Source organism: Nansenia antarctica (genome assembly GCF_963989245.1).
Source record: "Nansenia antarctica genome assembly, chromosome: 1".
Lineage (NCBI taxonomy): Eukaryota > Metazoa > Chordata > Actinopteri > Argentiniformes > Microstomatidae > Nansenia > Nansenia antarctica.
Window position 1 is genome coordinate 16,361,845 of NC_137674.1, and position 15,273 is coordinate 16,377,117.

At 42.9% G+C, this 15,273-nt stretch overlaps 2 protein-coding genes across 2 annotated transcripts in view; both read right to left on the reverse strand.

The window, feature by feature from the left end:
- Positions 1-1,176: 1,176 nt before the first annotated feature.
- LOC308159668 (F-box only protein 47-like) lies at positions 1,177-5,519 on the reverse strand (the record flags this gene model as incomplete). The annotated part of the gene is made up of 10 exons (XM_080533484.1): positions 1,177-1,286; positions 1,465-1,624; positions 1,778-1,920; positions 2,861-2,992; positions 3,198-3,371; positions 3,550-3,658; positions 3,744-3,845; positions 4,011-4,087; positions 4,343-4,495; positions 5,312-5,519. The coding sequence occupies 10 exons, from the start codon at positions 5,517-5,519 to the stop codon at positions 1,177-1,179; spliced, it is 1,368 nt and encodes a 455-aa protein (XP_080389610.1).
- Positions 5,520-12,995: 7,476 nt separating this feature from the next.
- LOC308159776 (zinc finger MIZ domain-containing protein 1-like) overlaps positions 12,996-15,273 on the reverse strand; it is a gene marked incomplete at both ends in the record, with an annotated part of 13,687 nt that continues 11,409 nt past the window's right edge. The window contains 2 exons of the mRNA XM_080533590.1: positions 12,996-13,103; positions 14,097-14,393. Of these exons, the coding sequence (XP_080389716.1) occupies positions 12,996-13,103; positions 14,097-14,393 (405 nt within the window). The remainder of the gene's footprint in view (positions 13,104-14,096; positions 14,394-15,273) is intronic.

Genomic DNA, 15,273 nt, shown 5'->3' on the forward strand with positions numbered 1-15,273 from the left:
CTTTGATAAATTTTTTAACCAGTTGTCCTTTTTTATTGTTTACTGTTTGTATGCTTTGTGAAGGAAACAACCAAAAGCTATAATTGCAAAGGATGGGCATAGTAGATCTGAAATCTGATTCGCTTGCATATAGCTGTGTATTCAGTTTATGAGTGGTTACATTTCTCCAGCCTAATCTCTCTGCTGTTTACCAAAGAAAGTGTTGGAGTGATTGCTTTCTTGCATTCCCCAATAGACTTAGTGAGTGCAGAATATGTTTGTGCTATTTTGATAACTTAAACCACCTCAAGTGTCAGTTTAAAATTAAATCCTAATTTAAGTTATTATAGACATTTAATCAGAGATTAAATGAATGTTTAAATTAATCCTGGTCAGTCTTAAACTAGGTTTAAAGTTGGGTACAAAAGGATTAATGGATACAACTTGATTTGTGAATCCTTGTTGGTGCCACCCGACCTGAAAGTTGCTCAATGCTAACGTCTTCTTGATGCTAACGATGCTTAGGTCTCTGTTTACATGGATCCATTCTTGTACTGTACCTACCATGGGTCGGTCTGGTGGTTGAAGTCATAGATACAAATACATTAAAGGACATCAAGACCACAATGCATGTGTTTAATCTGAATACATATTTATTAGATAAATATTAGAATGTCACATCATCTAACTACATACAATTTAGCAAGACTAAAAATCACAATTTGTTCTTCTGACCTGTTTAGAATATGAAATGGTTGTACATAGTGTACACAACAAGACTGCCACTTCATGGGGCAATCACTTTAGATTGTACCTTTATAGTATGTTTTGCCAAATTTTTTGTAAAAACTGTACATTCGCCAAAATTGTACAAACTTTAAATTTGGTAACAATGTTTAGGACCCATTCAAGGTCCCATGTCCCCTTTGCCCCAATTATTTATACCTTAAAATGGCATTTATTATTTGTATTTGTTGAACCTTCATAAAGTACACAGGTAATAGAGAAATACACAGAAGTTTAATATTACACAAAGCAAAACAAATGTGTCTTTTTTTCCCCATTCTACCCCCGTACGTACGGAGAGGTAGATAAAGTATTTTACATTAAATGAACAGGCGCGGACTCGTTTTCCCAAATCAAAGTCTCTTCTGACAGGAGCTGTAAGCTATATATACACTACTCCTCTCCTCGATCTCACTCTTTTGTGAGGAACATGTCGAGAATCACAGTGTGGAAGTGAGCACTGGCGTTGAGGAGGCTGCAGAACTGGCTCTGGAAGATCTCAAAGTCTTCTTGATGGTTATCTGTGACAAGATCGTTGACAGTTAGAAATCCGCATATGTCTACTTATTTTAACTGTTTTTCTATTAATGTGTTCCCAAATAATATGCCCTTAACTTTAAGATTATTTTAGTGCTACAAAGCTTGAAGGAATCTGGACCCTGATCTGATACGATAGTCTAAGTGACTATAACAACTCACCAGCCACCATAATCTCGTACATATTCATGGCAACGCCTGAGAACATGTTTTCCACGGCCTGGATGAAGGACCACTTGTCAGCAGAGGAGGAGAACACCTCACACACCTGCTGCACCATCTTGACGGACCAGTTCATGGAGTACCCGTCCTTCTCACACACCTGAGAGGGGTAACCAGAAATGTCAGTAGCTCAGGCCGGTTCAGGCAGTACCTTCCGTTAAGTGGGCACAAAATGGGGGAAATGTGTCTCTTAGGTTAAAAGATACCGGAACCCTAGAGCAGATAATAAAGTTATTTAGCAGCAGTGACTGACCAGTACGAGGTACACAATGAGTCGTGAGCTCTCAAACAGGCGTCCATTGAGGGCCTTGCTGGCCAGCACGCTGTAGCACACGCTGTTCCCACACAGGAACAACAGACGAGCCACATTCTCCATGTGCCATGCCTGGGGAAGGACTGGAGGCCAACAGAACCAGCACAAAACAAAACAACTGTCATTCATACACACAGCATTCACACTTTACATTAACATTTTTGACATTTAGCAGACGCCTTTATCCAAAGCGACTTACAAGCGCAGTACATTTATCGCAGCCCGGTACACACATAAAGATAATCTGGCCGATTTTGGCCCAATTTCCCCCCTTCCGACCAAGGACAGCAAACGCCCGATTATCGGATGGCTCTAAAGATTATCCTACAAGATTATCCTGTGGTGTGAGGTGTGTTAAGAGTCAATTTCTCCCGACAATCTGCTCGGAAAATGGTCGGGGCCGACGATCATAAATATTAGACGTGTTCAATATTTACGATCAAAAGTCTTCTTGTCTGTGGTCAAAACTGACAACTCCCAAGTCCGATTGTGACGTGGAATGGAATGTAGCCACTCAAGAAGCCAGCTGACTGACGCGTCTTCTTCTTTTCGTTCTTCTGCACTTTATTTTCCCTGTAGCACATGGCTGCCTCTACAGGTCAGTCAGGGTACTACTACCCTGTTCACGCGAGACTCCAGACTGTCGGAGGACAGATCTTTATGCATGTGGTTGTATATTGGAGCACACCACACACAATACGATCAAGACTGTTCAATCCATGATTTTTTATCTTCATGTGTGGGGTCTCTCTCAGATAATCAGAAAATCCTTATATGTGTACCAGGCTTAAGGTAAGTGAATCATCTATACATCAGTCATCATCGCACATGATGGTGCACTCACCATTTGCTTAGTGAAATCTATAATCCTATGGTAATGGTACATACTGTACGTGTGGACTGACCAGACATACAGTATATACAGTATACAGACAAAAGAGTGTAAAAGGTTTGTCTACCATTCCTGGGTGTGTAAAATATAATCATTCAAAGTTGCCAAGTCCTCTGGGCTACTGCAATTACCTATGAGCTCCTCCAGGATGGCCATTATGGTGTCGGTGGTCCAATCTTTGGCTTCCAGGTCGCTGTGTAGCAGGATGAGAGCCTTGGCCAGGTCGGACTGGGCCACCCCAGCACGCAGCTGCTCCTGCCAGCCTAGCGAACCTGGAAAGAACATTCCCTTACACTACACATACACTTTGCCTTGCAACTCTGGCCAACCAAAAAACAAGCATTTCATTTGTTATTATTAACATTAGAATTTCACCATGTAATTACTAACAAGTGATTTATATACTGTACAAAAGTGCACCAGTTTTTTTAAGGTAGAAACCGAGAAGGCCCATGTTGTCCCTCTCACCGTCTGGTAGCAGTGGTCCGTAGAGGATGAACAGCAGCCGGGCTTGGCTGACAATGGGCCAGGGTTTCAGGATGCGGGTCAGCCAGAACAGAGTGTCCTTGCTGTTCTTCCAGGGGTCCAACAGAACCTGTCTGCAGAACAGACGGATCTGTTGCTCCAACAGCTGACATGAACCTGAGGGAGAAAAAAGACATACGGATCACTCACGTCTCTCACACTCTTTCAATTAGCCTTTTTGTTTGTTTCTCTCTCTCTCTCTCTCTCTCTCTCTCTCTCTCTCTCTCTCTCTCTCTCTCTCTCTCTCTCTCTCTCTCTCTCTCTCTCTCTCTCTCTCATAGGGACAGACACTCACCTGGCTTTCCTGTGACCACTGACATGATTTTCTGGGGTAGATTTGTGAAGTCGCACAGGAAGTTGAAAACTCTGGGCCACTCCAGCTCATCCCAGCCGGCTATCAATGTCTGTCAGTCAAACATTAACCATCTCAATACAGGATTCAGCCTTTGATATTAAATTGTCTGATGTTCTTTGTAACTAGTCTCTCACCTGTAGAAACGCTCCATAGCTGGAGAAGCCTTGGCATTGCACTGTTCTTGGCATTTCTTGGCTGTTCTTGGCAATGCACTCTTCCATCATGAAGCAAGGAACCTGAGTGGGAGGTAACAACTGTGTTAGTCTAAGTAAGGTTAACTAGAAAATAACAATCTATTCAATGTTGTCAACTGTTTGGTTTGTTTAGAAATGTGAGAATGTTTGTAGAGCACACACAGCTAAACATTGCCTCATCTGTCCTCCCTCACCTCTCTGTCTTACCTGTGAAAACTTGCTATATATGAACGTTAGCCTATCCTTTGTTGGCAGCAAGAGGGTACATCTCTTGAACAATAAACCTGAAACGATGAGCAAAAACCACAAGAATGTAACATAGTGACTATATTTGCCAACCAGGACCACTTGCTTTCCTCATCGGACCCCCTATGAAAGGAGATAGAAATAATACTTTGGTCTATCTACCTGATAAAGAATTACAGCAGAAATAATGTGGCTCTGAATATTAGTTTATTATAAACATGTGTGTTCTTGGCCAACCAACTAAGTAAAATAAAGGTAAATTAATCAAATAAAGCTGTTGAGGAGCCTCTCACCCAGCGATGTGTAGTGTTCTAGTGAGGACACCTCGGTGGAGTGATGACACCCCTGTACGATGATCCTCTTCCTCCAGGTCTGAGTGGAGACATAGCCCATGATGTAGCGACTGATGGCCTTGGACACCATGCTCAACACACTGATCTGCAACACTTTACCACAACAAACAACGAGGCAGGGAGAAACATCTCATTATAGTTTTTCTCAATTGCTAAAACACATTTCACAAAACTTTCCTCCATTTTCACAAAACTCTAAACACAACACACTTTTCTAAAGCTACATAATCAAAACTACACTACAGAGGATCCATTACACACAACAATACTCACTGAAAACAATGTTCAGGGTGTGATGTTTATTTATTTATGGAACTATACCACACACACACACACACACACACACACACACACACACACACACACACACACACACACACACACACACACACACACACACACCACAATCATTTGCAACAAGTGTCTTAAATTTTGAGTCGTTATGTTTAATGAATGAAGCTAGGTGTGTTCATTGTGTTCAACATTTTGCTGACTGTGGCAAGCATTTTGCATCACATGAGCTTTAATTTCAGAATTTGAGCAGAGTTTTTTGCAACTTGTGTTTTAGCAAGACAAAATGTGTTTAGATTTATGAGAAAAGGAGGATTGTGTTTTGTGAATTGTGTCTTCATGTGAAATGTGTTTATGGTTTTGGCAAATGGGAGCTAGTTTTATTAAATGTGTTTAGAGAACTGGTCATTTGGTTTAGAGAATTGGCTTTTGTGTTTTAGCAATTGGGAAAAACTGTCATTCAGATGCACGTCATTGGAGCTATACATATGTAAGATCATTTAGTACCCTGCCCCTGGTAACGGCTTCAATCAGAATAGTTCAGCCTCATAGACATGTCTCATCTAAATAATCATAATTCACCCATCCTGAAAAATGTCCAAAGCAAACAGAACCCACCAGAGAGTCTGTCCAGGATCATGTCAATGACCTCGGGGGCCAGCCGCTCAAAAAAACAGTCGCTGGCCCGAACCTGTCGACTCTGACTGCGGGTCGTGATGGTCCTGACGGGATACGGCCGGCGTCTGCGGTGATACTTACCGGCGTCTGGGGGATACGGCCGCCGTCTGCGGTGGGTCACCGTGAATTTCCTTGTCACTTTCGCCATAATAACTGGAATACTGTCAAGCCTTTATTGTCCCACAGATAATCTAGAAGCGAAAGGAAATAGCTAGTTAGTTAGTTAAACATGGTGGTTAGCCACAAACTGAAAAGTTGCTGGCTAGGCTAGCTGCATGAACTTACCTAGCTGAGGAGAATGGCACTTGTCAATAAACCTTTGAAATTGTTGCCTTACTGAGCTTTAAATGCTCCTTCACAAGCTGTTATGTGTTCTGGTAAATATTGACACCACTGACATGAGACAATATAATAATAAACTATAATATATCTAAACTAAAGTCACCGACAGTTTTACCTCAGCCAGCGAGCTGCTATTGAGCTTGTGTGCGGCACAGTTCCTGCTCCCTCGCGAGGACACTCGCTGAACAACAAGGGGTGCGTTCGTAAATACGCTCTGGAAATCTGATCAGCACTCATGGAATGCCTGTTGTCCAATCAAATTACTTGGTCCGTTTATGACGTTGAACCCAGTGTGCGTTCCGGCGCTCTCAGAGCAAATGTACGAACGCACCCAAGGAGCGCTACCGCGAAATACGATCAGCTCGCGCCGTCATCTCGAATGAATGAATGGTCTTTATTGTCATTAATATAGTACAGGTACCATACAACGAAATTTGGGAGGGGGGGGGCTCCCCTGGTGCTAGAAAAAAAAAAACTAAAAACAAGAAGGGAAAGGAGCTGGTTTACATAAATAAAGGCTATGTACACTATCCACTATACTATACTATACAAATAAAACACTGTGCTGTACTCTATGCTATGCTATACCTATTCTAACATTTCCTATCTCTGAACCTTATGTACCCGAGGGTTGTCATATTGCACATAGTGTTATTGCACATTCATTTAAAGTGTCGCAGTTTGCAGGTTTGAAATGTTCATAGTTGTGTTTCAGTATTGCACTTGATTTCAATCTAGTAGCTGCCATCAAATTATCTAGATTGTCCAGGGCCTAGAACCTAGGTCTTTGCTGTGTTCAGGGCCTGAATGGCCCTGGGGTAGAAGCTGAGCTTCAGTCTGTTTGTCCTTGCGAACATGGTCCTGAACCGCCTGTCCGAGGGCAGCCGAGCAAAGTGTTCGTACCCAGGGTGGGATGGGTCTCTGGAGATCTTGGAGGCCTTCCTGAGGCAGCGTGTGTTGTACAGCTCTTCCAGAGAGGGGAGGGGGGCGCCGGTGATCTTCTGGGCCGATCTCACGACTCTCTGTAGCGCATTCCTCTCTGCGGCTGTGCAGCTGGAGAACCACACGCAGATGCAGTAGGTGAGGATGCTCTCCACTGTGCAGCGGTAGAAGGTCACAAGCATTTCCTGTCCGATGTGGTTTTTCCTGAGGACTCTCAGGAAGTAGAGCCGCTGTTGTGCCTTCTTGATGATGGCTGCTGTGTTGGTCTTCCAGGACAGGTCATCCTGTATGTGCACCCCCAGGAATCGGAGGGTTGAGACTCTCTCCTCGCTCCCTCCATCACGAGCAGGGGCTGGACCTCAGATTTTTTCCTCCTGAAGTCCACAATGATTTCCTGGGTCTTTGACTGGTTCAGCAGCAGGTTGTTAACCTTGCACAGCTTGCCCAGCTGCTCCACCTCATCCCTGTACGCCGCCTCGTCCCCCCCCCGAGATGCAGCCCACCACGGTGGTGTCGTCTGCAAACTTTACGATGGAGTTGCTGGGGTGGACTGGGGTGAAGTCGTAGGTGTAGAGGTTGTAGAGGATGGGGCTTAGCACGCAGCCCTGGGGGGACCCAGTGCTGAGTCTGAGGGCTGTGGAGGTGTGGGAGCCCACCCGCACCCTCTGGGGGCGGTCAGACAGGAAGTCCTTGATCCATGCACATATAGAGTGTGATAGTCCCAGGTCTAGTAGTTTGGTCACTAGCCTGTCTGGAAGGATGGTGTTGAAGGCAGAGCTGAAGTCCACATAGAGCAGTCTCGCGTAGCTGTTTCCCCTCTCCAGGTGGGATAGAGTGGAGTGGAGAGTCGTCGCGATGGCGTCCTCTGTGGACCTGTGGGCTCTGTAGGCGAACTGGTATGATCCAGGTTGGGCGGGAGGCGTGTGACTATGTGGGCCCGGACTAGTTTCTCGAAGCACTTCATGATGATTGGTGTGAGTGCCACCGGGCGGTAGTCGTTTAGGCAGCTCACCGTGCTTTTCTTCGGGACTGGGATGATAGTTGAGGTTTTCAGGCAGGGTGGGATGGTGGCCTGGGACAGGGACTGGTTGAAGATGTTGGTGAAAACCCCGGCCAGCTGGTCGGCGCAGTCCCTCAGCACCCGTCCCAGGACGCCATCCGGCCCTGAGGCTTTCCTGGGGTCCACCGCCTTCAGCACGCGTCTCACTTCATGCTCTGTGAGGGTGAGGCTGCTGAGAGCTGGAGAGAGTGGTGTTTGTGTTGTGGTTACCTCCGTTCGCCCCTCGTCGAACCGGGCGTAGAAGGAGTTCAGCTTTTCCGCCAGCAGGGGGTCGTCCTCCGCGGCTGTGAGCCTGTTGGCTCTGAAGTTTGTCATGTGCTGAACCCCCTGCCACACCCGCCTGGAGTCGTTGCTCAGGAAGCATTCCTCAATCTTCTCTCTGTGGTCTGCCTTGGCCTCCCGGATGCCACGCTTTAGGTTAGCCCTGGTGGTGCTGTACAGCAGTGTGTCCTTCGCTGAGAAGGCGTTGTCCCTCTCCTTGAGCAGTTTTTGGACCTTCACAGTCATCCATGGCTTCGTGTTGGGGTAGACCCGGACACGTTTGTCCACGGTGGCTGAGTTGGTGCAGTTCACTATGTGGTTCAGAACCGACGACGTGAACTGTTCCAGGTCCTCATGCTCATATTCCTGCCATGAGGTGTCATTCAGGCAGATCTGCAGTGATACGATAGTTCCGACTTCGAGCCGAGGGCTGTGGGCCCCACATGACTCTGGGCCCTAATGCAGCTGCATTGCCTGCATAGTAGTAGTTATACCACTGATGGAAAGCACATGCTTGTAGTTCTAGTGAACAAGCGATGTTATTTGTCTGTCTGTCAAATTAAAGTAGTGCACTCAATTCAGAATGTTGAGTTTGCTCAACTAGTCAAAAAAGTCTCTAGCTTTTGCAACCTCTTCATATACTATGCATGCTATATACTTATTAACAATTCATCACATTGGCAAATGCATCATCTATGCCCATTGAAAAAAAATATTCATTATTCTACCGTATGTAACACTCATTTAGGGACACGGCAAGTCTGCAACTTGACTGGAAGGGGTCCCACTCTCTGTGGATGGCCTGAAGCCACAGATCTACTGTCCTTTGCTCTTTGGGGAAGTAAAGAAAATCGTAAACTGGGACTTTTTAAAATATATTTGACGTACAAAATACTACGCAGCAGCTTTTAGGCATGGTGACACTAGCTTTTCCAATAAGGTCTTATGGTTTGTTTGATGTGTTGGGTTGCTTCTTTGTTCTGTTTTTATTTTATTTTGTTATTCTATATGATCTGTAACAGTTTAATTAATACAACCCAACATGTCTTGTTTGTTTGCTTTGATTTATTTTTTAACCAGTTGTCCTTTTTTATTGTTTACTGTTTGTATGCTTTGTGAAGGAAACAACCAAAAGCTATAATTGCAAAGGATGGGCATAGTAGATCTGAAATCTGATTCGCTTGCATATAGCTGTGTATTCAGTTTATGAGTGGTTACATTTCTCCAGCCTAATCTCTCTGCTGTTTACCAAAGAAAGTGTTGGAGTGATTGCTTTCTTGCATTCCCCAATAGACTTAGTGAGTGCAGAATATGTTTGTGCTATTTTGATAACTTAAACCACCTCAAGTGTCAGTTTAAAATTAAATCCTAATTTAAGTTATTATAATATAGACATTTAATCAGAGATTAAATGAATGTTTAAATTAATCCTGGTCAGTCTTAAACTAGGTTTAAAGTTGGGTACAAAAGGATTAATGGATACAACTTGATTTGTGAATCCTTGTTGGTGCCACCCGACCTGAAAGTTGCTCAATGCTAACGTCTTCTTGATGCTAACGATGCTTAGGTCTCTGTTTACATGGATCCATTCTTGTACTGTACCTACCATGGGTCGGTCTGGTGGTTGAAGTCATAGATACAAATACATTAAAGGACATCAAGACCACAATGCATGTGTTTAATCTGAATACATATTTATTAGATAAATATTAGAATGTCACATCATCTAACTACATACAATTTAGCAAGACTAAAAATCACAATTTGTTCTTCTGACCTGTTTAGAATATGAAATGGTTGTACATAGTGTACACAACAAGACTGCCACTTCATGGGGCAATCACTTTAGATTGTACCTTTATAGTATGTTTTGCCTAATTTTTTGTAAAAACTGTACATTCGCCAAAATTGTACAAACTTTAAATTTGGTAACAATGTTTAGGACCCATTCAAGGTCCCATGTCCCCTTTGCCCCAATTATTTATACCTTAAAATGGCCTTTATTATTTGTATTTGTTGAACCTTCATAAAGTACACAGGTAATAGAGAAATACACAGAAGTTTAATATTACACAAAGCAAAACAAATGTGTATTTTTTCCCCCATTCTACCCCCGTACGGACGGAGAGGTAGATAAAGTATTTTACATTAAATGAACAGGCGCGGTCAAAACACAGACTTGTTTTCCCAAATCAAAGTCTCTTCTGACAGGAGCTGTAAGCTTTACAAATTCTACATACACAATGCACATTCCCCCCAGGGAAAATGAATACATTTCTGTTAGTGTGTCTCTATGTGTCATTTACATATGTACATGCATCCCTTAGACCCCAGACCCCCCCTCATTCTCTTGCATTTCAGTGTCAGAATAAAGGGGGTGGGGTCTTACAACTAAGGCCCATTTTATTTAATCATATTCATTGCATTTTCATAGACTCCTCCCTGCTCAAACCTCTAGATGTGATCAGAGTTATGATGCATTACTGTAAAAGCATATACAGTATCTACATACAGGAAAGTCAGGGGAGTCAAATACCTCAATGTGGCAGTGCATTGTCAACAAACAAACAAACAAACAAACAAACAAACAGATAAACTGTTTTCAAACCAGCTTTGGAGACCATTCTAACAATATGCAGCTATCTGGATTTGGTTACCTACTCAATCATGAATCATTTTCATCATACATTTAATCTGCTGCGTTTTTTCTAATGTAAACCAAATTATGATAATTCTTATAAAATCACAGGATATATAAACAAACAAAAAATAACTTAAAATTGGAAAAACAATATAAAACATTTGATGAAAATACACACAATAATAAATGACCTTCAGTTACAAAAGAAGGTTCACAAAACAAAGTTTGTAGCAGAGCCGTGTCACAATCCCGAGGACATTTCACACATTTAGAATTCTAATAAAAAAAGATGAAGTCACTTTTCCCCAAATATATTACCAAACATATTTAAAGCGTGAATTGTAGGGTTTCTACTTCATTTGTGCATTAGCAAAACAGACTTGTAAAGCTGGCAAATTAGCTACAAAATCCGGCAGTACATTCTGTTAAAAGAGTTAACAACTTGAATATCACCCAATTGCTAAAAGAGGAAATCAGTTCATGACGTTTTTTTTCCTCATTTAATAAAAACTAATAACTCTTGTTGAATTAATTTCTATATATTCCTTTCCTTTGTGGCTTTGTGGTGGGAATAAACAAATTCGGTATACAGTATAACAATACACAAGTGTTAAATGCAAGGCCAGTGAGAGGGCATTTGGATTTATTAACTTACAGTTGAAAATTAGCATTGCTGGTGTGTGTGTTTGTGTATGTGTGTGTGTGTGTGTGTGTGTCATTGATAGATGTACAGTACTGTACACTTGTTAAAGACAACACAATCAGTTACAAATAACACCTACAGTTGACCAGTATGACCATTATAAAGTATTCACAAGGGGTATTTACAATATCTCTTTAAAAAGTATTGTTGGGTCATGCATGAGGTTCAGAAGATGGCCCAAATTCTGTACAGAGTATTCAGTACAATCAACACATTTCTTTAGAAAATATGGAGCAGTTCAACAGCTGTATGCTTATAGACGAGTGTCCTTCTTAAACATACTGAATTTCAAAGCCAACGGTGGGACAACTTTGGTGACTCAAGGCCATCTCCTTACGACTGAATGAGCGTTTCATAGTGGAAAAGTGGAAAAGTGGAAAATAAAAAATACACTATGAAGAATTGTCAAAACATTCATAAAAAAAAAGAAAAAATTTGCATGAAAGCGTCTAATAAAAATTGGATGAAAAAAAAAATGCAATGGCTAAAATAAAACTGCTAACAAATATGTTCAGTCTGGACTCGCAACATCATGAGGGAAAGAGTGATTGGCACACACACACGTCTTAGCACATGGTAGACTATGCAGTTGATGAGAGACAACCTAACATGACAGCATGGTAACAGGAGCTATACAAGGCCTGCAGGAAGACTTTGTAAGAAAGGGAGATATAAAGGAACTGAAATAGATGTCTATTACAATGGGGATGGACTCTTAATCTCTCTCTCTCTCTCTCTCACTCTCTTATTTCTTGACATTTCTCTCTCCCTCGCTCTTAATTCAATCAACTGGTTTGCTTTCTCTCTCACACTACATTTGTCATTCTCTCTCTCTCTCTCTCTCTCTCTCTCTCTCTCTCACTCACTCACTCACACACTCACACACTCACACACTCACACACTCACACACACTCACACACACTCACACACTCACACACTCACACACTCACACACACACACACACACACACACACATTTTTCAATGTGAGCAAACCCCCCCGCCCCCTTTTTAGCATACATCCCTTTCTGACATTGTTTAGACATCAAATTATTTCCAGCTTCTTCTAGTTGCAGTTGATGACATTAACATGAACATGTTTGGGGGTGACAGACAGAAGAGAGAAGGGCAGTGCTGATTCTCATGCGGACACTAGGATGGCAGGTTGTGCAACATTGGTTTCTCCTTGACATACACTGACTGTAGTGTTAGCTTTCTGCCGTGCCTCGGTGGTCTCAGGGTGCAGAAAAACAACACTTAAAATGGGGGGATTGAGACACAGGTCCAGGACCAAAAAACCTTTTTGCTTTCCCATATCTTGTTTTCCATAAAAAAAGAGTAATAAAAAGTGCTACACATCTTTTTTTTGTTTGTTTTTTTTTACAAAAAAGCCAACACAGGGTTTCTTTCTGTGTGATACACACACAAAACTGGGTTATAGCTGCACAGATTTCACTTGAATCGCTTTCGTCGGAGATACAGTATCACTTTTTAGTGCCAGCCAACATGGCTGTTGATGGTGAGAAGTTTAGGATCACAAGCTGAAGCGGTGATCCGGGGCGCCATCACACGTGTCACACCGAAGGACAGCCGAGTGTCTATGGGCTCCAGATAGTCCAACACACAGTCACTCACTCCTGTCTTTCTAGGGGAGAGGGGTTAAGAAGACGATGGGGTTTAGTTGTTCTCAAAGAGGGAGAGGAGGTCATCGTTGCTGTTGGTGGGAATGTCAGGAGGGTCCAGGTAGGAGAGTAACTCATCTGGGTTGGCTAGCTCTGGTAGGAGCTGTTTGGAAAGAGAAAGAGAGAGAGAGAAGGGGGGAGGGGGGAGAGGCAGAGGGTGAGGAAGAGAGAGAGAGAGGGGGGGGGGCAGAGGGTGAGGAAGAGAGAGAGAGAGAGAGAGAGAGAGAGGGAGGGGGAGGAGAGAGATTATGAATATGAGGTAGAGAAGAGATTGAGATTGAGATTAGGTAGGCTCCTTTTCCTCTGCGAAGAATGAACAGCTGAAGTTTCAATCCAATTCCTTTGCATTTCCACTACCAAAGGTAATAATAACACACTGGCCCTTCTAACCCAGACCGTACATACATACAAATCAAAGAAAACTCAACGATTCAAGTTGCATAGATGCATACGACTGTACTGTATGTTTGTGTATGTAATTGCATTGTATGTGTGTCTACATCTGCCAATTCTTTATGGTGTGTGACTATGTTTTTCGAGTGTAATGGTTGTACCTTCTTTATAATATGTAATACGTGTGTCTGCGTTATTTGCTTTGTGATGTACAGTACGTGTGTTTATATTTGTGATTTCACCGAAATATTGTTTTCCTTGGCAGCTGTCTTGGACCAGGTCCAGATGTTATATGAATATTATATTAATGATATTATATATTATTATATGATATTAATTATTATATTAATGAGAAGGTTCAATAAATAATACAGTACAGACCACACAGTTAGGCAATAACAAAAGGCTATAGCTGTGAATGCTAACGCTAGCTAACCGAGGCGCTATACTGTATAGCACAGTAACAGTTAGCACAGGTCGTGAGCTTAGAATGATAAGGTTCTATCTCCGTTTAGGGTAGTTCAGAGACATTGAGTGTCAACGTTTTTACATTCCATTATGTTTTGTGAGAAGCAACCTTTGTATTTTATTAATTACTAACAAAAGTAATGGATCAGATTATGTAAAAAACTAAATTTTGACAAATTGAGATAGAACCTTATAATTCTAACATCACAGGTACCCAAAACATGTTGACACTTACATCCAGGCAGGGCTCATGCATATCCCGGCATGCCTGCCCGCCCGTCGGCCCGTCGGCCCCCGAGGAGGAGGGGTTAAAGTTCATATCGCCGTGAGGGTGGCTGTTCTGGCCGGGCGGCTGAGGCTGATGTGGCTGCTGAGGTTGGGCCTGACGCGGGGGCTGCGATGTCTGGCCAGCGTGATGTAACACCTGCCCTGACTGGCCGCTGTGATGTAAGGGCCCTGATTGGTTGCCGGGGTGAGGGGGCGCGTGCAAACTCTGCTGCATGGAATTATGGGACTGATCATGATGAGACATCTGTGGAGGTTGTGAGAGAGAGAAGGAGGGATGAATGGATGGATGGAAGGACACAGCATGGGAGAGATGGGTGAACAGGAAGACAGTGAAATGAAAGATAATACGTTTTAAGGCCTGCTAAATATCACAACATTCCAGCTTGGGCGACATGAGCCAGTCTGCAGAGTTAATGGAAAGGTGCATCTCAAACATTTTTAATATTGTGGAAAAGTTCATTCTTTTCCGTAATTTCATTCAAAATGTGAAACTTCCATATATTTTAGATTCGCTACACATAAAGTGAAATATTTCCAGCCTTTTTTTGTTTTAATGTGGATGAGTACAGCTTACAGCGTACTGGCCTCGCTGTGCTGTGCCCCACCCTCTGATCTCAGATCAGTTCTGTAACACAACTCTACCTTCATGGCTGCGTTCCTAAACTAAATCCGAGAGCGCAGAGCGGCCTTCAGCTCGTCTGAATTGTTGGTGTCTGGTGTCTCTCATCTTCCTCTTAACAGTACCCCATCGATTCTCTATGGGCTTCAGGTCAGGCGAGTTGGCTGGCCAATCAAGCACAGTAATACCATGGTAATTAAACCAGTTACTAGTAGTTTTGGCACTGTGGGCAGGTGCCAAGTCCTTCTGGAAAATGAAATCAGCTTCTCCATAAAGCTTGTCAGCAAACGGAAGCATTAAATGCTTTAAGATCTCCTGGTAGACGGCTGTGTTGACTCTGGGCTTGATAAAACACAGTGGACCAACACTTCACACTGGACTTCAAGCAACTTGGATTCTGTGCCTCTCCACTCTTCCTCCAGACTCTGGGACATTGAATTTCCAAATGAAATGCAACATTTACTTTCATCTGAAAAGAGGGACTTTGGACCACTGACCAATTGAT